Source organism: Manis javanica, chromosome 6 (genome assembly GCF_040802235.1).
Source record: "Manis javanica isolate MJ-LG chromosome 6, MJ_LKY, whole genome shotgun sequence".
In the NCBI taxonomy this organism is placed as follows: Eukaryota; Metazoa; Chordata; class Mammalia; order Pholidota; family Manidae; genus Manis; species Manis javanica.
This window is the reverse complement of record NC_133161.1, coordinates 18925854-18950834: the sequence shown is the minus strand read 5'-3', so window position 1 is coordinate 18950834 and position 24981 is coordinate 18925854. Positions and strand designations below refer to the sequence as shown.

General features: G+C 37.3%; 1 protein-coding gene across 3 annotated transcripts in view; it reads right to left on the bottom strand.

The window, feature by feature from the left end:
• CHCHD3 (coiled-coil-helix-coiled-coil-helix domain containing 3) overlaps positions 1-24981 on the bottom strand; it is a 279592-nt gene that overhangs the window by 175469 nt on the left and 79142 nt on the right. For all 3 annotated transcript variants that reach the window (XM_037019634.2, XM_037019632.2, XM_037019633.2), the window contains exon 4: positions 5371-5488. In XM_037019634.2, coding sequence (XP_036875529.2) covers positions 5371-5488 — 118 coding nt within the window. The remainder of the gene's footprint in view (positions 1-5370; positions 5489-24981) is intronic.

The following is a 24981-nucleotide window of genomic DNA, read 5'->3' as shown; positions in this document are numbered from 1 at the left end:
TTGCATCAAATCTGTAGATTGCTTTGGGCAGGATGGCCACTTTGAAGATATTAATTCTTCCTAGCCAGGAACATGATATGAGTTTTCCATTTGTCAGTGTCCTCTTTAATTCCTCTTGAGAGTGTCTTGTAGTTTTCAGGGTATAGGTCTTTTACTTCCTTGGTTAGGTTTGTTCCTAGGTATTTTATTCTTTTTGGTGCTATTGTGAATGGAATTGTTTTCCTGATTTCTCTTCCTATTAGTTCATTGTTAGTGTATAGGAAAGCCACAGATTTCTGTGTGTTAACTTTGTATCCTGCAACTTTGCTGAATTCTGATATCAGTTCTAGTAGCTTTACAGTGGAGTCTTTAGGGTTTTTTATGTACAATATCATGTCATCTGCAAATAGTGACAGTTTGACTTCTTCTTTACCAATTTGGATTTCTTGTATTTCTTTGTTTTGTCTAACTGTCGTGGCTAGGAACTCCAGCACTATGTGGAATAACAGTGGGGAGAGTAGGCATCCCTGTCTTGTTCCCCATCTCAGAGGAAATGCTTTCAGCCTCTTGCTGTTCAGTATGATGTTAGCTGTGGGTTTATCATGTATGGTCTTTATTACGTTGAGGTACTTGCCCTCTATGCCCATTTTGTTGAGAATTTTTATCATGAATGGATGTTGAATTTTGTTGAATGCTTTTTCGGCATCTATGGCGATGATCATGTGGTTTTTGTCCTTTTAGTTGATGTGGTGGATGATGTTGATGGATTTTTGAATATTGTATCATCCTTGCATCCCTGGGATGAATCCCACTTGGTCGTGGTGTATGATCCTTTTGAGGTATTTTTGAATTCGGTTTGCTAATATTTTGTTGAGTATTTTTGCATCTATGTTCATCAGGGATATTGGTCTGTAGTTTTCTTTTTTGGTGGGGTCTTTGCCTGGTTTTGGTATTAGGGTGATGTTGGCTTCATAGAATGAGTTTGGGAGTATTCCCTCCTCCTCTATTTTTTGGAAAACTTTAAGGAGAATGGGTATTATGTCTTCTCTGTATGTCTGATAAAATTCCGAGGTAAATCCATCTGACCCAGAGGTTTTGTTCTTGGGTAGTTTTTTGATTACTGATTCAATTTCGTTGCTGGTAATTGGTTTGTTTAAATTTTCTGTTTCTTCCTTGGTCAGTCTTGGAAGGTTGTATTTTTCTAGGAAGTTGTCCATTTCTCCTAGGTTTTCCAGCTTGGTAGCATACAGGTTTTCATAGTATTCTCTAATAATTCTTTGTATTTCTGTGGGGTCCGTAGTGATTTGTCCTTTCTCATTTCTGATTCTGTTGATGTGTGTTGACTCTCTTTTTCTCTTAATAACTCTGGCTGGAGGCTTATCTATTTTGTTTATTTTTTCAAAGAACCAGCTCTTGGTTTCATTGATTTTTTCTATTGTTTTATTCTTCTCAATTTTATTTATTCCTTCTCTGATCTTTATTATGTCCCTCCTTCTGCTGACCTTTGGCCTCATTTGTTCTTCTTTTTCCAATTTTGATAATTGTGACATTAGACTATTCATTTGGGACTGTTCTTCCTTCTTTAAATATGCCTGGATTGCTATATACTTTCCTCTTTAAGACCGCTTTTGCTGAGTCACACAGAAGTTGGGGCTTTGTGTTGTTGTTGTCATTTGTTTCCATATTTTGCTGGATCTCCATTTTAATTTGGTCATTGATCCATTGATTATTTAGGAGCATGTTGTTAAACCTCCATGTGTTTGTGAGCCTTTTTGCTTTCTTTGTACAATTTATTTCTAATTCTATACCTTTGTGGTCTGAAAAGTTGATTGGTAGGATTTCAATCTTTTGGAATTTACTGAGCCTCTTTTTGTGGCCTAGTATGTGGTCTATTCTGGAGAATGTTCCATGTGCACTTGAGAAGAATGTGTATCCTGTTGCTTTTGGATGTAGTGTTCTATAGATGTCTATTAGGTCCATCTGTTCAAGTGTGTTGTTCAGTGCCTCTGTGTCCTTATTTATTTTCTGTCTGGTGGATCTGTCCTTTGGAGTGGGCAGTGTATTAACATCTCCCAAAATGAAGGCATTGCATTCAATTTCTCCTTTAATTCTGTTAGTGTTTGTTTCACATATATTGGTGCTCCTGTATTGGGTGCATATATGTTTATAATGGCTATATCCTCTTGTTCGACTGAGCCCTTTATCATTATGTAGTGTCCTGCTTTATCTCTTGTTACTCTCTTGGTTTTGAAGTCTGTTTTGTCTGATACTAGTATTGCAACACCTGCTTTTTTCTCTCTGTTGTTTGCATGAAATATCTTTTTCTATCCTTTGACTTTTAATCTGTGCATGTCTTTGGGTTTGAGGTGAATCTCTTGTAAGCAGCATATAGATGGGTCTTGCTTTTTTATCCATTCTATTACTCTGTGTCTTTTGATTGGTGCATTCAGTCCATTTATATTTAGTGTGATTATTGAAAGATATGTACTTATTGCCATTGCAGGCTTTAGATTCATGGTTACCGAAGTTCAAGGTTAGCTTGTTTACTACCTTACTGTCTAACTTAACTCACTTATTGAGCTATTATAAACACAGTCTGATTATTATTTCTCTTCCTTCTTATTCCTCCTCCTCCATTCTTCATATGTTGGGTGTTTTGTTCTGTGATCTTTTTAGGAGTGCTCCCATCTAGAGCAGTCCCTGTAGGATGCCCTGTAGAGGTGGTTTTTGGGAGGCAAATTCCCTCAACTTTTGCTTGCCTGGGAATTGTTTAATCCCTCCTTCATATTTAAATGATAATCGTGCTGGATACAGTATCCTTGGTTCAAGGCCCATCTGTTTCATTGCATTAAATATATCATGCCATTCTCTTCTGGCCTGTAAGGTTTCTGTTGAGAAATCTGATGATAGCCTGATGGGTTTTCTTTTGAGGTGACCTTTTTCCTCTCTCTGGCTGCCTTTAATACTCTGTCCTTGTCCTTGATCTTTGCCATTTTAATTATTATGTGTCTTGGTGTTGTCCTCCTTGGGTCCCTTCTGTTGACAGTTCTGTGTACTTCCGTAGTCTGAGCAACTATTTCCTCCCCCAGTTTGAGGAAATTCTCAGCAATTATTTCTTCAAAGACTTTCTATCCCTTTTTTTCTCTCTTCTTCTGGTACCCCTATTATGCAGATATTGTTCCTTTTGGATTGGTTACACAGTTCTCTTAATATTGTTTCATTCCTGGAGATCCTTTTATCTCTCTCTGCGTCAGCTTCTATGCGTTCCTGTTCTCTGGTTTCTATTCCATCAATGGCCTCTTGCATCTTATCCATTCTGCTTACAAATCCTTCCAGAGTTTGTTTCACTTCTGTAATCTCCCTCCAGACATCATCCCTTAGCTCTTGTATATTTCTCTGCAGCTCCATCAGCATGTTTATGATTTTTATTTTGAATTCATTTTCAGGAAGACTGGTTAGGTCTATCTCCTTCTCAGGGGTTGACTCTGTGATCTTGGTCGGCCTCAAATTCTGCCTTTTCATGGCGATAGAGATAGTTTGTGGAGCTGGCACAAGTGATGGCTGGGAGAATGTCCCTTCTTGTTGGTTTGTGGCCTTCCTCTCCTGGGAGAACAGCGACCTCTAGCGGCTTGTGCTGGGCAGCTGCGTGCAGACGGGGCTTCTGATTCTTGCCCAGCCACTATGGAGTTTAGCTCTGCAGTTGCTGTGGGCGTAGCCTGCCTCAGGCTGCTGCTCCGATATGGCGGAGCTGCATCAGAGGGGAGATGGCCGGGAGGCTGTTTATCTCTGTGAGGGGCCTCCGAGCTGCCCTGCTGCCCAGGGGGTTAGAGTGCCCAGAGTTCCCTGGGATTCCCAGCTGCTGGGTTAAGTGTCCCGGGACATCCAGCTGTGGGGTCCCTGTCCCTTTAAGACTTTCAAAAAGCACTCGCTTTTCTTTGCCTCAGGGGCGCCAGCCACGGGGACCCGCTCACAGGTCTTACTGTCCTGTTTCCCTAGTTTCCAGCACCCCATGCATTAACTGTGTCTGCGCTCTGGTGCGGATGGCTAGGGCTGGGTGTTTAGCAGTCCTGGGCTCCCTCTCCCTCTGGCTCTGACTCCTCTCCTCCCGCTGGGAGCTGGGGTGAGGGGCACTCAGGTCCTGCCGGGCCGCGTCTTGTATCTTACCCCCTTCGCGAAGTGCTGGGTTCTCGCAAGTGTGGATGCGGTCTGGCTGTTGTCCTTTGTCTTCTGGTATATCTTTTAGGAAGAGTTGTATTTGTTGTATTTTCAAAAATATATGTGGTTTTAGGAGATTTCCACTGCTCTACTCATGCCGCCATCTTGGCTCCATCTCCCCTAATCCATTTTTAACTATTCCTGCTTAATTAGGGACATCTCCCACAGGCTTGCACTCAGTGTTCTCCACCACACAGTCTCACTTTAACCTCTCCACTGAGCTCCCGACTCCAATGAACACTCACAGTTCTGAGAAGGTATATGCGGGTTTCTAGGAAGGCTGAAGTGGGAGGTAGGCAGTCAAGACCCCATTTGAATATAACAAGGGGAAATCAATTGATGTTATGTTGCATACAAAAGACCAAATGTTATTCAGCTACTAAAAACAGCATTTCAGAAGAACATTCACTGACATAAGAAAATGTTCATGATGCTACACACTATATGCAGCATAATCCAGATTCCTAAATATGTAATAGACTCAGGAATAAAAACTATAATAGGTGTAGGAATAAAATAGACCTAGGTGAACATATGCCAGTGTGTACCATGGTTATGTGAGAACGACAGATTCATAGGTGCCTTTTCAAGGTTCTTCTTTCCAGTCATAACCATTTTTAAACAAGTTTATGTAATCTTTCCTTTTAAATTTTTTAAACATTTTCTTTTTGAAAATTCTTTCTTTTCTTAAAAAAGGTGGTTCACCAAAGCCCTTGTTCAGTATTTTTCCCCTTTTGAAAGCCCAGAAAGTGATTAATCAAATTTACTCACCTACGCTGGACACTTCCCAGACTAACATCCGGTGACTGCCAGCAGGGAGGGAAACAAGTTAGGCTGCTTGTCCCAGAGATTTCAGATACAATAAAATCCTTGGGAGGGGAAAGTGTTATGGGTTTGGGGAGTGGGGTGGACATAAGCAATATCCCCTTAGGCAAGATGTATTTGCCCATGTCTCTGTGTGGATCTCCACTTCAACAATTTTTAAGTTACCAGCCTTAGAAAGCCCTCCATGGCTAATCTCAGCAAACTGTCAATTCCTTGTAAAAGGTACAAATCATGAAAATCTCAGCAAAGAGAGCTTGAATTTCAGCAACATTAAAGTTGGCAAGGGGTACTTAGTTCTTCCCAAACATCAGAGATCTCCCTGTAGACAGTCACGGGGTCTCCGCTACTCACCAGGTGCTTGGCCTTTGCGCTCTCCTCCTCACTGGATATCCTCTCTCGAAGGACAGCTCTGGTTAACTGCTCGTTGGCAAAAGCCCTCTCTTGCTCCAGGTCTTTGCCTTGCTTTAGTCTGAGGAGATATCAGAGGTCTAACTTAGAAAGAGTCTATTAGTTGACATTATATTTTTAATAAATACTCAAATAAAAAGAGGAACAGCTGAAATCATCCTGGTCTGTAATTTATCAAAAGCTGTATTTTCCAGTACATCCCCATTCAGCCTCTTACCCAAGCATCTAAAATAACAGAATTCAAATACATGAAGAAGTTTACTGCTTTGACTGCCAAACTAGCTTTACAAAGTTCTTATGTAAAATTGAAATCTGCCCACCTAAAAATTCCATTCCTGGAGCCACTGCCTGTCCTCTGGAAATTTAAATAATAAACCTAATTAACAAGCCATCTTCAAGACAAACATTTGAGGGTAATCATCATCTTCCCCTAAAAATTGACTTAACTCAACTGTTTACTGAATACACACCAGGCACTATGCAAGGCGTTGACAACACAGTGCTGAACAAGACGGCCGGGTCCCTGTCCGCATGGAGCTTAGGTCACAGCAGGGAACTACCACACCATTGAGATCCCTTCTCTCCCAGTCAGTACTCCTATTTTCCAATAACCCTCATATGCAAAAGTGGCCAGACCTTTCCACAGCAGGGCTCCTCCCTTTCAGAATGAACTCAATTCGTTCCTTAGCTCCACACTCAGTGTAACACTGCAGACTGGTCTAGCAAAATAAGACAGAACTTCGCCTCCCAAGATCTGCACACAATACTAATTCCATTAATGTAGCATCCAATTGCATTAGGTTTATCAGTAACATCGCTGCACAATTAGATCATATTAATTCACAGTCCACTGCAACCCCTCATTGTACATGAAAAAGATAAATGGCACCAATTTTCACCATAGTGCCTGGCACATACAGGTATTCAGCAATCACTGAATGAGAGATCATTTCAGTCTGATCTCATGGACAAAGATTTTCTGATTGCCTTTTCTTCCTCAAGAGAATAACCCCTATATATCATCATATCTCCAAAGGTACAAGCGATGCTTTAAAAAGCAAAGGTAAAATTGTTATGTTGGTATAAGGGAAATTCTCAATGAAGTCTACTTTGTGAGAGTGATGAGCACCAAATTGAACTCAATACTAGTCTATCAAATTTTTAAAAGATCCTTGAGAAGAACTAAAGAAAAAAATGTTACTTTGTAAAGTGCCACATCATCCAGATACTATGAAATTTTCAGAAATCAATTATAACCAAACTTTGATTATAATCAAAAACATAATCAGAAATCACTTTGTAAAATATATTTCTAAAAATTAAACCTGTCTGTTTTTGTGTGTTGAATAAAAATGAGTAATAGAAACAAATCCTGCACTTTGAAAAGCTCTGATGCAAAAAGAACCTCTAGGAAATCAAGCCTCTACCACTTACAAGCTAAGTACTTTGGTTAACTTTCCTGGGTTCTGTTATCATTAGTGTAGTACCTACTTTGTAGGATTGGTGTAATATGTACCTTATAGGGTTCTATACATATGAAATGCTTAGCACATTGCCCTTAACATAGTAAGCACTCAATGCATGTTACATAAGCAGCAGTAATAATAATAGTACTGACTATTAGGTCAGGAATACAGAGAAAGCAGTAATATTCTGAAAAGAAAATCTCCAAATTCACTAAATACACAGTGACCACATATACTTTGTTTTCTATTTTTTCCTAATTTTTCACTAGTAAGAATTTCTGCTTTGTTATCTTCAAGAACTTCTAAAATCAGAAGTTGACATTCACCTAGCAGCCCTATCCTTTCATAGGCTCCTTTTCTTTCTCACTAGCTTCAGAAGGGCAAGGACTAATCTGTCCTTGTTCCCTGCTGTATTCCGATGCTTTTAACAGTGCCTGCCACATCGGAAGTGCTCAGCAAATACTTGCTGAATGTATGCATGTATCAATGAATGAATGGCATATTTCCAACCATGAACAAAAAAAAAATTGGAAACTAGCTGCAGAAAACAGAAGACATACATTTAAGAAACTAGAGAGACAAGCTGACCCCTACAAGGCAACCCACCACATGGTGTCACAAGTGTGATATAACCCCAGACTACACTAAATTGCCTTAACGGAAGGATGTTGTAATAGTTTCATTATTGAAGGATGTTCTATATTCCACAGTGCTTCAGAGCCAATACAACAACATCAACACCTAACTGTGCTTGACTTTGGCAGCAGAGAGATTGGAAGTAGCACAAAACTGACTAAAAATAAAATTATTTTCCTCTCTTAATAAATTCTAACAGTTTTTACTTATCCTTACAAACAGACCTGCAACTTCAGGAAGTCTGGCAGTGGGACCCAGAACAAATTCTTATTATCTATCAGCAACTTGGCTGTACAATCTAATAAGCCTCAGTTTTCTCAGCTTTAAAAGTTGAAGGTTGAACTATATTATCTTAAGGTCCCTTGCAGTTAAAAGTTTTATAAACATCATACATTAAATATATTATTCTCTATTCCATAAAAACTCTTAAGAAAGGTGGAGGTAAGAGGATAAATGAAACAAGCAAGTATTATCCCCAAATTTCATAATTTTCACTCAACAGGCTTGATGAAATATAAAAACAAGGGTATCAAGAAATATTCACATATATTTCTGGTCTCATCTTTAGAGTTTCCTACTACTTGATAAAAACTGCATACCAGTTAAGGAATAAACAGGGTTCACAAATTCATTCACTATATAATTATTTGGCAACAGACACTATTCTGATTACTGACAATAAAACAGTGAGCAGCAAAAGAGACACACAGTCCCTGCAATCATGAAGTTTAAACTCTGATAAATAGCTTATTTCTAAAAACTGAGGTTGCTATGAAACTATATACATGGGAGCTGATATTCTAATTGAAATCTAAAGGATATTAACTGAACAACATGGGCAGGAAGAAAGTGTCTTACAGGAAACATCACTTGGGGCCAGAGGCCCTGAAAAAGGATTTTCTTTAGATTTCCGTGGCTGCTGTTTCAGACGCCAAAGGCTGGCAGATTCGGTCACTGGACAGCTCTCACGGAACACACTTATACACATACAAAGTTATCAATAAAAATTAGTGCAAGGCTTGGGAGGGTCCTTGAAGCTTAGACTTATCTCTGCAATTTTAGAAAAGCTTCTTAGAGAATTTTAGAAGGAAGTTTTACTTTCTTTCAAATTATTTTGGAAGGCAGAGTTTCAGATAAAGTGTTACTAACTGAGGTTTCCTTTCTACTTTAGAAGAGTAATAGATTAGAAATTTCTAAACTGTTCTAAACCATACTATTCCTCATCTCCAACTCTCTCTTCCACACAATTCATTTACATCAATATTTTCTTCTAATAAGTTTCCTCTTTCACTGATTCATTTAGATCATTTAATGAACTACAATTACTTTGCAAAGAAAATGCTTGTATTCTCAGAAGCTCCCAATTCTTTTCAGAGCATCCTCTCTGGGGCCCTTGTTTTTTATATTCCACCAAGCTATTCTACTCAATGGCCATCTGTGATAAGTAGATGTCCATATTACCAACTAATTTTTCTCTTATTTTGAGCCAAATGAGAAGACCCTGCTTTCTGGGCCCCAATGATGAAGCTATGCTCCATCAAAAGCCAGGCTATTTGTAAACATTCCACATGGGAAAGAAGAACATAGCCACTGGGTAACAGAAGGCAGCGCTTTACTTCTGAGGACCCTGTTAGGCAAAAAGGTGGCATGAGACAAAGTAAGTCTTTTATTATTAACTTGGGTTTCTAAAGATTTAAGAATCATCTCAGAATAAAACTAAACATACCAAGTGTCTTGGAGAATACATTCCCTTTTTTATTTATTGGCATTTTCTGCTTATTATTTCAGATCTCCTGGTCTAATATTATTCTACTTAAGCCCTTGATTTAAGTTTCATTTAAATTTCCTTCTTTTAAATACATGTCTCCCCTCATTTAAATTCTCTAGAGTTTTAAGCAAAGAAGTAGGAGTTTAGTGTAAACTTTTCTTATTTGCATTAAGTAATTGGATAGCTTGCCTAAGCTTAATGAAACAAATACGAGTCAGCTCTGCCCTTATGCCCCAAGCCCTAGCAACTGGGCTCTTTGTCTAAGTACATTCTCAATCAGGTGAGAGATTTAAGAATTCACCAGCCAAATGAATTTCTAAAAACCAACCAAATCTCCTATAATGAATATTATTACAACATGTCCTTTTAAGTAGGGGAAAAAAGAATAGTAAACTACTCATATGCATTCAGCTCTCATAAATACCTGGTATATAAGATCCAGTTCTACGTATTTCAGTTTCCGCATAAAAATCAGCCAATATTATTTTATTTTAATCCAAAGAAACTAAAGGTTTTAAGAAAGTAGGAAGGGTATTTTAAAGATAACTTTCACCAGGCATTTTTAATACTTTACTATTTTCAACTTTGTTATCGTCCATGAAGAGGCATTAGTATCTCATTTTTTTTTACATGAGAAAAACTGAGATGTGAAAAAGCACCCTGGAGACATGACACAGCCTGATCTGATTTCCAAAGCCACGCTTCTTAAACCTCTTCAAGAGTGAACCCCCAGCATGAATTAGTTTCCATTACATTATTCACCTTTGTGGTCAGAAAAGGACAGTTTTTAATTTAATTTAATTTAATTTAATTTAATTATTTATAATTATTTTTAAGAACCCCTTTTTTAATTTGTTTTTACCATTTTGCATCAGTTCGCCAAAGCCAAAATTAGCACCAACCCCTTTGCAAAGTGGTTTGGCTTTCAGTGGCCCTATATGTTTCTCTGAATCCATTTACTGCTCATTTGGCCATTCACAAACACTCACATTTATCTTCACGTAGGCTAACGTACGTAACTCTATACAATTCTAGCTTAGAAAATTACTTCATAACTTAATATATAAGGCCATTATATCACTGAGGGAAAGCTGATAAGAACCTCAGATAATGGGTGAGAATAAATGGGAAACTAAAATTATCAGAGATAAAGTGATTTGACAAGATGATTTATCTAAAATTGAACTGTGATGTACACACACATACAGATACACAGACACAGACAATATCTGCAAAGTATTCTATGTACTTGACTCAGAAAGACTTTCAAACACTGGAAGAAAAACATGAGTGACTATAACCCCAAAGGTCATTTTTAATGCTAATGATGAATTTTCTTTTAATGCATCATACTTTGTCAGTACATGCTGAACTGGCATTGTAAATACAATTTAGTATTCATTTTTTAAACAGAAAAGCTGAGCTGGGTAATTCAATGAACTAATTATTAGACTGTTAAGAATAATGACAGAACAGGTATACAGCCTTCTATCAGTAAGACTTTACAAGAATACAAACACATAGCAAGCTTAATACTTCTCAGCTCAAATTATTTCAGATCCTGGAAGAAATGTATATGCTTTGAGATTCCAAACTAAACACATGAAGATGAATATACATTAATATAGCCATGTTACATTCAGGTGTAATATCTGTACCTATATGCAATATTCTCATGTGTAACAGATAAAAGCGTTAGCATTTGTTAATGCTTACCTTGTGCCAGGTATAAGTCTAGTAAGCACTTGATGGGTGTAACTCATTTAATCCTCATACCAACCCTATCAAATCTTTCATTGTATTTCAGATGAGGAAATGGAGGCACACAGAAGTTGTGTAAAAACAAGATTTATGTGAGTTATAAGTAATTTACCCAAGGTCACAAAGCCAGTGTGAGGTGTAGCCAGGCAACCTGACTTTGAAAATTGCATTCTTACAGAAGACACACAAACATACACACGCAAACAGATAAATAGATATACACCACTAGAACAGAAGCCATGGGGGTGAGAACTTTGTCTTATGCACCACTGTAACCTAGACACTAAATAGTGCTTGGTTCTTGGCAGATATTCAACAGGTATTTTTGAAAGAATGAACAGAGTATGAGCATAATTTACATACTCTTTATATAATGGTAATTCAGCAACAAATGGAAAGTAAAATGACAATAATGAAACAAACCCATATAATAAACCAGTATTATTTAACCAGCATTATGACCTGGTTCTAAATATAACCAAGAGGACATTTATGCTGGTCATCTATACTTCTACATAATTATCATTTAAAATGTCATCCAGAATTTAATAATCAAGGTTTCCTTCCTTTCTTAAAAAACACTTAGTTAAAAAAGAAAAGAAAAAAAAACACTTAGTTATAATCTGAACAGTTTTTTGCATAGCTTCAAACTGATGCTGTGAAGGGAAAAAACTCAGCCTGGGATTACCCACAGCCATAATCCTAAATGGTTTTCATCCCCCACTTATAGATGATCACCTTCCATTTACACAGTGCATTATTACATTGTGTCTGGAGTCTCTATTTCAGTTCTCACTTGGGGACAAGTTCTACCTGTCCTGGACTCTCTGGGGCCACTTTCTTATGAAATATGTTCTCCTACTGTACTGAGAAATACATTTCTACTTGAAAAGAATTGATTTTAATTAGCAAACTAATGTCACCTCTCCCTCAGGAATTCACAATTAAACTGAGCAGAAGAAGGTTACACAACACCTGAAGTACCTTGTCTTACCCCTGTTAAAAGGACCCATGACTGCTTCTTTATCTGGCTCAGACTGAGTATTAGAGGCCTCTTAAACCAAAATAATCAACTTTTTATCTTAAGGTATATATCAATTGTCATAGTATTCACAATACAGCTGAACAGTGGTGGGAGTTAGGAGATAGAGACACACACCATTAAACAATGCCATTATCAGCATGGCTTGAAAGTAACAGTTTTATAGCAGTGGAAAGCCTGTTATTAGTAAGCATGCATGACCTGTTACTATCAAAGACTTGTTTAGAAAGTTTCTAACCTGTCCCCCTTGCTAACATTCACTGGGTGGACTGTTTATTTACTAAGGTGCTGGAAGAGGACAACTGTAGTGTCCCTTGGCAGTAAAAGGAACTAGAGGTCACAGGCAGGTCTCTCTGGGGCAAATCCCTTTCATCAGCCCCACTGAACAAACATCAACTCATCTGGCAAGCACCTTTCCCATTCCAGATGGGCAGTCTGATCCAAAAACAGATGACAATGTACATGGCTTCCTCCTGAAGATAGAAAGTAGGACAATATTCCTGGCTCAGTGACTTGAGGGACATTGGTGGGCTTCCACAAAGAGGTCCCCGAACTATGAAGAAATGGCAGCAGCTCAGTATCCTTACATATACAAAACATGCATCATGCCTTTTACAGTTTTGGTGCTTATAGTTTTTTGGGTTTTTTTTTTCATAAAAGACACATTTTTTCCAGGACTTGTATTCTGAAATTACGTCCTTGGTAAGTTAGAAGTCTTGGGAAACTTTCGGCCAGAGAGAGAGAAGACATTACCACTCTCCACTCTAAGAATTGCACAAGAATCAATACTTCTATTTCAAAGGACTTTCAAGCTTGAACCAAAAGGCAGCCAGCCTCTCACCTTCCACCTGCCTGTACCTCTTGAATATACACAGATACATACACCACCTACCTATCCTGTCCATTTTTATGGTAGATGCTTTAATGGAAAAGCTCAGCTGATTCCTCAATCAAACTGAAAGTAAACTTAAATTTAAGGCAAGAATGATTCCACAGAGTCCTTTATTATTTTTTTAATCAAGCAGTCTTTGAATTTCTAATCGTTTTTTCTTCATATATTGAGTTGCTAATTTGATGCACAAAGGTTAATGACTGTTTTTATAAACTGCCTGTTATCATTATATAATTGTGCTCCTTTATTCTTTTTGGTGCTATAACCTTCAATTGTACCTTTTCTCATATTTCTTTTCATTTGGCGCAGCTCTGCTAATCCATTAATTCCTAACCTTTATTAAGGTTAAAATAAACTACTCAGTTTTAAGTGTATGTCATATAAATCACACATAGCTCTTGGGGTGCATGCATGTGTGTGTGTGTGTGTGTGTGTGTATGTGCATGTGTGTTTTAAGATAACCTGGCAGCCTTGATCCTTAAATGGACAATTGTGGACACACAAATATTAACAATATCACAACTGGTACTTTTAACTTCATTTCTTCCATTTCACATTATGATTACTATTTTTTAATGTAAACTATTTTTACTATTATTATTATGTTTACTATGAACATTCACAAACACTTTTTGCCTTATTGTTTAAAAACACAATTCCCACTATTTTCTCAACCACTACCTCTGCAAAACTTAGTAAGATGAATTCACTTGAATACTTGGTCTCCCCTAACCCAGAGCAAAGAGTTCAGTGCTTTTAAATTCATAAAACTCTTAAGCTCCTCTTCAAGGACTTCTCTTCAATTTCAAGAAACTTTATCAATACCTTTATTAGATGTCCCCAGCCTATCATTCATGCCCACAATGCCAAGATTGACTTTCATGGGGGCTTCCTGTCCTCGCCATCTTCCCCTCTATTGAGATCTTATAATTAATTTGTAATTTGGTTGGATGTTTTTTTCAAATATTTTCCGAAGACGGACTACCACGTCAAATATTTAGCTATGACTCTCAGCTCCACACCCCTCTTCTGTCCTCTGATTTGTGATGTGGGAGGTGGGAGTCTCTGAACCTCATTTTTGCTTTGCATCTGAGCCCCTGTTAGGCTCTGCCAATAGAGGGCGCCAAAGGGGAGCCTGCGAGACCGGAGGAAGGAGAGAGGAAGCTTCTGTTTGCGGTCTATGCCTTTCAGCACCACTCAGGCCTCGCTGCTTCCCGGCAGCAGCAGCTCAGTCCAGCTTGTCCATACTTGCAAAATCAGTCTCCCTGCACCTCACTCAGGAGCCAACAGCCCTACCTACTCGTGGGCTCCTCAAAGATCTGAGTGTCAGATGCCTGGCCTCTCCTCCAAGCTCAGAGACAGGGGCCCCACCGGCCAGGAGGAGCCCCCTCCTCAGGTGTCTGAGCTGCAGTTCCACGGGGCCCTTTCTCCACACGTCAACATTTTAACAACTCCTACCGCTTCCTGCCAGGGCCACCTCTGGAACACCTGAGGACAGTGCTGTCTGACACCATACACATTAGCCGCAGGTGGCCACAGAACCCACAAAATGTGGCTACCACCAACTGAGCAGGGCTGTCAGCGTAAGAGGTACATTGGATTGTTAATACTTACTTTAAAAACAAGAATGTAGTGTCTCATTAATTAATTTTACATTGATTGTATGTTTAAATGATAGTATTTGGAATCTACTGGGAAATACAAAATATTTTAGAATTATTTTCACCTATTTCTTTACTTTTTTGTTTTTTACTAGAAAAATTTTCATTACACAGATGGCTTATATTATATTTCTATTAAACTGCACGGCTTTGGAGTTTTTGCTGTTTTTGCCTTTTCAGCTCTTAAATACCTTATTAACAATTCTTACATTGAATTCTCTCTGTAAAAATAACTGAAGAGTTTTGTTAATCATAATGGATTCTGGCTGCTAGCCGTTAACATTAATGAATTCTCCGTTAAGTCTCTTTTCATCCCAACAGGTAAATGAGAGCTCAACACAGAATTCTGGGGTTCCTGTCCTTTTTCTCAGGAATCCCTAGAGGTCATTCCACCTTCCGTGTTCTAGTTTAGCAGAAGAAAAGCCTAAATCCAGACTCATCCCATTTCCTTTATAAATTAGTGGTTCTTTCTGATGGGAAGCTTACAGATTTTCTCTTTATCCTTAGAGTTGAGAAATTTTGGCCATCTGTGACTAGGTGTGCATCTTTTCTCATCAATTTCTTCTAAAATAAAGAGAGGCCTCTTAATTTGCAGATTAGTCTTTCTTCAGCTCAGGGAAATGCTTTATATCATTTAATTATCACTGCTCCTCTGTCTCTTCTCTTTATTTCCACCTAGAATTTAGTCTATTTCACTAAATATCAGATGCACGGACTTATTTCTCTGCCTGTCCTTCAGGATCTATGAAATCAAGATGCAGCTTAAAATCAACGTGTCTTCCAACCAAGTGTTAATAGTTGCCGATGCTACATACATCAAAAGCACCACTGAAACTGTCCAGCTCTTCTCACTGCAAGTGCCTCCTCGGCACACTCTTCTCAGTTGTCTCTCTGGGCTGCTGGGTCCAGTAGGTGCCTTCTTATCTGCCTCCTCCCCAGGGCACAGTCCAGCTCTGGGTTACGCTAGGCGGCGATACTGGATGGTGGGAGGTGAGGCAGTCTCTGCCCCAGTGGGATACCACCAGCTGAGAAGCTTTCAGCCCATCCAGAGGACCAGGAGAAAGTCCTCTGGTCCTCTCCCAGCCTCCTTGCCCACCCGGACGAACTGAAGGGCCATGGAGACCAGAAGGCTCTCTCAGGGCCATTCAGAGAAACTGGGGCCGACTCTGATGATCCTTGGGCTAAAACTGACCCACTGGCTCACACCCATCCATCAGCTGCTCTTCCAAGAAAAAGCAGCTGGGAATTAGGCTGAAACTGAAGTGACAGCACAATGGATATCTTTCAAGTCTCCAATTTCCTAGAATCCTCTCAACTTCTAAAACTTCTATTATATCTTTATTTTTTGTTGTTGTTGTTAACATTAAAGCATTACTTAAAGCCAAAGGTCAGCCTATAGTCTTTGGAAAGCTGAAAAGCCTAATGAAGTTGCATGTGAAACAGAGGGGCAACCCCCTTCTAAAGAAGTATACGCTGCAAAACCAATTTTATTCTCAAAAAACAATTTGAAGTCCACCCCAACGAAAGGATAAACAGCCTCTTAATAAGAATCAAATGTTACATCACTGAGCCAGTTACGCTTGTTAGTATTAGAAAAGAATCTCCATCAGTCTTACTTCTGAATAAAGATGGTTTTATATACATATGTATATATATGTATGTATGAATGTATGTTGTTGTTATTTTTAACCTCAACCACTCTGTAATCTCAAAAGAAACATCAGGAGTTGAAGGAGCCTAACCCTTGGACGGAGCTCATCTACCTGTTAAAAGCTACCTTGGTCTGCACAGAAGGACGACAGACAACAACAGTAGCCGCCTCGCCTGCTCCACAACGCATTCTCCCTCGATAACAGCCATCAATTTTCATGCCTCTCTGACACTACTCAGCAGCTAATAATTCATTCTTTGGCAGATATTTTATTTCTAGTATTCACTATGAAGTCATGCTAAAGAAGAAGCAAATTCCAATAAAAACACATTGATTTGAAAGCCCCTCTAAGCAGTACACTGGATTTCACTTTATTTTAATTTTCACCCTGAACAGAAAATGAAATTGCAGAAAGATGTGTCGAAAGAGCAAAAAATGTGAAATCCTATACGATTTTTACTGTCATTTTAAGGTAACTCTTGTCATTCCCTTATTTCATACATTTTCCATCTCTGACTCAAAAGTTAAATCAGACAGACTTTTAGAAATAAGAACTACCATTCATAATTCACATCAAAAACAAGATTGAAACAAATGAAACTGCCTGAAATGAAAAGGCATTAAAAAGTACTTTTTTGCAAATTTATTATGTAGTGTGAGAACAAGGAATCAACCCACAGGAGACAGAACCTAACATCTCAGCCTTACTCATAAGGAGTCTACCATAACACAATTCCAATTCATTCTAACAAAAGGTACTTGAGACCCATGTGGTCTCAAATTCATATTTCACTCTATTCCATTAGATTTATTATTTTTAGTACTGAAGAGGTTAACATGCAATATATGCCATTAAATGAAAATATATGTGTAATATATACTAATAATATTGTAATAGTTAGCAATTATGAAATACCTCATGTCAGTTATCTTAAGAGGTGTTTTAAGTACATCATTTCATTTAATCCTCACCAAATCCCATAGAGCAGTAGTCATTCACCTTTCAGAATTTAAAAAAGCACAAGTTAATGGTTTGAGGGAAGTTCAATAAATTGCTCAAAATCATGTAGGAAAAAGAAAACACGTGATGGAATTTGTATTGTGATTCCTGACTCCAAAAACCATGTGCTAGTCACTGTACTACATGATCTTAACTGTGTGAACCAGAATGCTTAGCTAAAGTCTCTCAAAGAAAAGTATCTGATTCAAATATTAATACACACATCTAGTCTTTTTTTCCCACCCCTAATAAAGCCCTCCAGCTTTCCTCCATTTGCACAAAAGCCACTCACCTGGCCCCAGGTGCAATTGCCAAGACAGAGGGGCTGAAAGCACATGGCAACACATGGCTAACATGATCCAGAATGTGCTGCCACTCTTTCTTTTTTTCACTTAGACTCCCAAGGTTGAGAAAGGCTGCCCCAGTGCTATTCCAATGGCATAATCTGCATGTAAAGTTACAGTAAGTGAAGAAGCATAAAATAAAGATTACAGCCACATCGACTGTGACGATAAAACACCATGGTAACATTACACAACAATTCAAATAGGCTGTTAGGTCTTTTCCCCTTCAGAGTTATTAAGGCTGAGAAGGTAGTAAGTTAATGTTCATGTTGCTCTGCAAAGGTAAAAAGGCCTATGCAATCCCCCAAATTTAGTAGTTACAGAGGCGGTAATCCTTCCAAACCTGTTCACCAATCCACAACGTAAGTGAGAAGGAAATGGAATTGTCAGGTTGGGGTGGGGTGGCGGGGAGGGCAGTGCTCGCCAGGCTTCTGTAATGGACCATGTTCTAGGGGCAGCCTTTCCAGAAGTAACCCACTGTAGCATGTTAAGCAAACCAAAAGGAAAGAGCGGCAAGATTTAACTACAGCTAAAAACAGCTCGGGCATATTGCTTTTGCATTACACCAATGTTTAATAGCGTAAAGACTTTGAAATGACTAGGTAAACCACATCTACTTATACAAATAAAACTGAATTTCCATGATGTTAACAATCATTTCTAAACTTCAACTATATTATAGGCCTGAGGAACTAAAGCTTTTTAATTATGCTATATTAGTCACTGACATAGTGCTCCAATCCCACGCAGCATGAACCATGTTAGCTAAACTAACAAAATGAATAATTTAACTCTCAGCCAGCAGGAATTCACCATGCCACCTTCATTATTTACTTCACAATACCCATTGCTATCATTTTTTGAAGTAACAGCTGTAGGTGTTCAAGATGAGCCCACTGGCTGCTTACACAGTTTCTGATCCACACATCAGAGGAAAATTCAATCATTCTCCATTTAAAAAAAAATCTAGATAATCAAGGATGTCTTAAAATCAGCCTACACTTTCTTACTGATCTCCCTCATTAAATTATAACCCATTAAATGTCAATAATCACTAACCTAAAATATAATACTTCAGATAAAAGCTCCTAAAGTATGTGATTGCCACTGCACACAAAAAAATGTATCTCCTCATCAGTTGTGTTTCCACACCACCTGTTGTTATTTGAATTTTTCTTATTGCACCAGAAAAAGGATTTATGTTCTTCTTTTTTGCAAAGGAACAATCTTAGACACAAAAATGCTTCTATCATTTTTCTTCATTGGAAGAATTTTATGGTTTCTCACTGTAACTAACAAGGTTGTGAAAAGCAGCAAGAAAACAGATGCGTTGATAGCAATCCAGAACAAATTTTGCAACAGAGACCAAGTCTTAACTCATCGCTCTCTTCCACTCCACTGAACATCAGGAGTCCCCCAGTTACCCCACAGGTCACAGGAAGCCTATCTGCTTTGATTTTGCAGAGATGATAGTCATCATGGAGATCTGAAAAATGGCCCCTGAATCAGATACTTCAGTTTACAAGCAGCCAGAATTGTACTAACTCATATTCAACTCCTCGTTAAAATAATTTGAAAGGTAAGTAAATACTGTTGAGGAAGAAAAATGTCAGGGATAACTATAAATTTCATTAAGATACACAGCAGATGTTACAAGGAAAATGAATATTCATTCTATCTGGTTTCAACTGCAATCCATTTTGTCTTTAGAGTGATTGCCAAATATCCCAACTCAAAATGCTTACACTGTACAAAAATTCAACTACAGCACGTTTGTGGTGCAAATAGTTTGTCATTTTTTTGCTTAGTTCAACATGACTAAGTTTGTTAATATGTTTTGACAGACTTGCATAACATCCTAAAATGTTTTGAACAATGCAGTTTAGGCCGCAATGCAATATTAATGAGTGAATAATGTTCTTGGATATAAGGTTTAATATTTAATGATTCAGAGTGCTGTGTGGATTTGATGCCGAAGAAAAATGTGGTTTGGAATCACTGCATTTATCAGGGGACAGGCAAAAAAGTCTACAGACTCCAGGAAAACCTTTAACCTAAACTTTGAGCTGGGGTCTCAGGTGTGAAACTGATGCTTCACCAACTGGATTTCTAGTGCTTATCAGTACTCAGAGCATCAAACTATTTATCAAGTGTCATTCATCAGGATTTTTAAATTACTAGGAGCTCACAGGTCTGCCCCAAGAGGTGAAAAAAAAAAGAGGGTTAGTGTAAAAATAACACTGGGTAGTCTGCATTCCAATATAGTAGGAATTAAATCTGCCAGTTGAACCAACATGTCAATTTGATTATTCTTTTTTAAATGTGTGAAACTGTAAAAAAGTGGCAAGTTCAGATCAAAAAACAACTTATCTCCTATTATCTTCTATGGGAACTACCTAATCATCTAAAGGATGGCACAGCGAAGTTGAGTCAGTGTGTCAATCCAATCCAGTGCGTGGGTAATCTGCACACGCTATTGAATTTGCCTCTTTTGTAAACAATCCTGTGTCTTAACAATAAGCATAAGAAGAGCAACCAGAGCAGGACTTACTGAAATCAGCTAACTGATAAAGCACAGAGCTGTGAAGAAAGGACTATAAAGTATTCCTAACTGGAATGTTAGTATTATTGTGATTTTAAAATAAAATACTACTCAAAGGATGAAAATAAGGCCCAATTTCCAATATTTATCTCCATTTGTAGTTCACAATAGCTGTATAAATATGCACTAAAACCTAGAGACAGAATACCTGGATTTTAGACTTTACTCTGCATAATCTTAATTTATCAATAAAACCTCTCTGAACAGTAGGTTTCCTCACAGAATAATGGGCGTAACACCACCCTATGTCAAATGTTTGTTGTGGAATCAAATTAAATAACACTGTTAAGTACTAGATCAAATTAAGAGCATTATATCAATGTGCTTAAATAAAGAAAAATCTACGTAACATTTACTGAGCACCTACAATGCTCCAGGAAGGCAGTGTCCAAACTCCTTCATTTCCATTATCAATGTGGTTGTTCGAATACAAAGCTTAGGCAATGGCAATTTCTGTGTTGCCTACATTTTATTTCTGTAAGGAAAATAAGCACAAAAATAATAGGAAAATGGGAAAAAACAGTGAGACAAAAAGCACAAAATAGTAAAAATAATTCCAATATGTAAGTGATCACAAACATGCAATTTGGACTAAACTTGGTAGTTAAGTCACAGATTGACAGGTCAGATTTTTTAATCCACCCATATACTGTTCACAGGAGATATAACAAAATCTATGAAATAAAGATTGAAAATAAAAAAACAGAAAAATGTAATTAGCAGACACTAACCAAAAAAAACTGGGATAGCTGTATCGGCATAATAAACCTTAAGTAGAAGAGTGTCAGTGGGGATTAAGATGACTACTTGATAAAAGTTTCAATTAACCAGGAATAGACACAGTGCTAAACCTGTATGCATTTAATAACAGCCTCAAACGTATAAACCAAAAACTGACAGAATTACAGGCAAAACTGACAAATCCACTATCTCAGAGACTTAACACAGCTCTTTGAGCAACTAGATGATGTGGTAAGAAAAAAAGATTAGTAAGACTACAGAAAATTTGAGCAACACAGTTTTTACCTAATGTACATGAATAAAACCCTCTGCCCAACACTGAAAGAATACATATTCTTCTCAAGTATACACTGAAAAGTTATGTATATTGGCAATACAACAAATAATAGAATTCAAATTTATGGGTGAAAATTTTCTAATATCTAAATTTTCATTTATGTCATATTTTGATAGTTTACAAAGTATCACTTAAATTGGAAAAAAGAAATTTTCAACTGACACTCAATGCTCTATTATTCAATTTGATAGAACATGTTTTAATCATCAATTATTTACTGAGCATTTATTTATGTGCTTAGAATTGAATACAAAGCACTGTTTTAAAAAATCAGTGATTTTACGATCAACGCAGTATCATTCCTTCCTTTTTATCATGGTATGTATATACTGCTATTAAGCTCACTCTATTTCATTTTTGCCAGATCAGCATTTATATCAACAATTATTACAAAAAGAAACAAAACTGCCTAAAAACATCTACTGTAGAGAACTTGAAGTTTGCCAATAATAGGTAAGACCCTTCGTTCACTGTAAGATCTTAATTACCATTATAGTCAGTGAGAGTCAATTTTTTCTGTTAAGCCATTTAAAAGAATTGATGCTACAAACTCAATGAAAATTAATTAATTCCTCCTAAGCACTGGTCCTGATACTCCTGTAGGTAATGATGGTGTCTCTTGCAGGGTGCACAGATTCAGTAATTAGACTTCTCTCAAGTGTGAATAACTAAGACAAAAAGGCAGACAGATATTCACTTGGTACTTTTTTAGCCACCCCAATCCAAAAATCTGTATTAAGTTACAGCAGCTTTTATGATTGTTCCCTAATGTACAGTATAGTTAAGGGGAACAATATATTCAGACAAATGGCAGGAAGAATACACAAGAAACTGTTCATAATGGTTTTCACAAGGGAGCAAGATGAAGTACTAGACTTAGTTTCTTTCACTTTACTATGTTATTACCATTTTTACACAAATATATTGCTTTTAAATAAGATGAAATGTTAGAGCACCAGTGAGGAACAGCAGTATATTACAATCTACAAATGTAATTTTAAATTTTCTCCAAGCCACATTCAAAAAGTACAACCAGATCAAACTAATTTTAACAATGTATTTTAGTTAACCGAATACATCCAAAATATAATCATTTCCACATGAAGTCAATACAATAAATAATTAGAGAGCTTACTATATGTTTTTTTTCCCCACAGAGCCTTTGAAATCTGGCATTTTATACTCTGGGCAGATCTCAATTCAAACCAACCACACTTCAAGTGCTTAATAATTATCTGTGGTCATAGGACAGGACAGGGGTCCAGTAAGTCTCAAAGGCGTACCTAGGCACAACTTAGGTGTTTTTCTGCCTAGATTTCAAAGCAATAAGGAGGTACTCGTTAAAACTTCTCTCTCATCAGTTCTTAGCTCATGGCATACTACTGTTTCACTTTTGATTTTTAAGATCTTTATCAATATTTACCTTTTGACAGCATCTTCCTCACCAAAGAATGACTTAATGTCTCTCTGCAAGGCCTTATTTAGCCTGATAGTCAATGTGCTCAAGACTTGCATGCTATTTACCTTCTGGATACATAAATGAGAATTCTTGAGATTCCTACTTATGTGCAATGCCACTGACTGTCTTCATCTCAGGGCTTTAACTACATTAGCAGAGTTGGCCACCACTAATTACCTGGATCTCTGTTCAGAATGTCTTTAAAAAGCCAAACACAACTGTATCCCTTTCCTTCACATGTAACACTGCAAAATTCCAATAGCAGAAACCCATGAACTTTACAGAGGGTCTCCCAGCCATTGGAAATGATTTTCTGAGCAAGGAAAAAGTGGTAAGACACCAACAAATAAGAATCAGCCAATTAGCACCAATATCAATTTTAACACCTATCAACCAAAAGGAATATTTTCTAAACTAAAACCCAAGTTGATTTCTCTTATCAGAGTAACAAGTGATTTATTAAAAAAAAAATCAACTTGGCTATGAAAGAAAAAATGCCCTGTTTCTCCTACTTAGCACTTTTGGAACTAGACATGGGCACACACTTGAAGAAAGACAATCTATGTCTCATGCAAAAGAGAGAAAGTTCATTTAGCTTCACTTAGTTTGTTTTTCTTATGTTTTCACCAACAAAGAGATTTTCTTCATTCCTTAGAAGTGATAAAGGCAAGAAGAAATGAGAAAGGGCATGTATACAAGGCAGTAGGTAGATTTTTCTCTCTAAACAGCTAGGGAATAATTCTCTGAAATGGATGGATGGATGGGCGAGACAGATTATGACATATATGAGATTTGTTATGCTTCTGTGTAAGTCACTGTACTGTGCTGAGAACTGTACATGGAATGACTCATTTCATCCTCAAAGTAACTCTGAAGATAACCTGAAGTGGGTATTATTAATGTTCTCCAACTTAGGTATGAGGAAACGGACCCCTTAAGAAGTTAAGCAATTTACTCTGTCGTCTCCAAACTAGTAATCCCTGAAGGTGGGATTCAAACCCAAGCGGTCCGACTCCTAATACCATAATCTTAACCTTGACACTATATTGTTTTCAGTTCAAAGCGAGACAAGAGTTCTCTGTAAGAATAAGCATTTTGCACTGGAAGTTTAACGAGTGCCAGGCACTTTATATACGTCATCTTGTGTCAGCTTCATTTACAAACAAGCTTATTAGGTAGTTTTTCTTACTGACCCAATTTTCTAACTGAGGAAATTTAGGCAGAGGGGAAAGTCACTAAGAGGCAAAGCTAGCAGTCCAATCAGATCTCTACAAGAGACATAACTTTTGGCCCCTGCTTTTTACCCCTCCCAATTTGGGTGAATTTGTAATTCCTATAATGGTAGAAATCCATGATAACTAGGCTTTCCTACTACTAAAATAATTTCATTTGCATTATGTAACAGTTCAAACAGAGCATTCTTTCTATAAAGCTGGATAAAGGTGTTATCAAAAAAAAGCCTGTTCATACAAGAAGACTATTAAAGGCTACAGACCTATTTCAATTTCCAATTCATTTTTAGCTTGCCTTAATAGAATTAAATCAGAATGGGACTACTATTTAAATAGGAAGACTTTTACAAACTACTTTCCTTACAAATATCTATAGAACCCTTAATAAATTGCTCTTCCATTTAATCTCACATAATAATGATGCCTCCTGAAATCTTCATATATAATACACTCATATGGGCAGTAAATGTTGCAAAGGTATTAACTTAACATTCATTTAAATAGTGATTGAGCAAGAATAAAAATGAAAATGAGTGACATTGTTATACAGTTTTATTACAGATTCCAGGGTGAAATGAAATGGCTAAGTCATTGAAAAATAAAACATGTATTTGAATTTCTAGGGGTTGATATATAGATATGAGTATGGAAACAGGATAAAAAGAAATACGTAAGTAACCAATGGGGTTGATATATAGATATGAGTATGGAAACAGGATAAAAAGAAATACGTAAGTAACCAATGAAGTCGATTTAGATATTTGAAAAAAATCCTAAATGCATGCATTAAAGATCTATCTATACATTAAAATTAATCAAGATGAACCCGTGAAAGCTGTTTCTATGGTGTTTCAAAGACAACATGCAACACAGTTTACAGAAGACTACTAATAGAACTCCCATTATTACCATTCTTAAAAATTCCCTTTAAACACATTTACAGAACTAACCACAGAATTGGC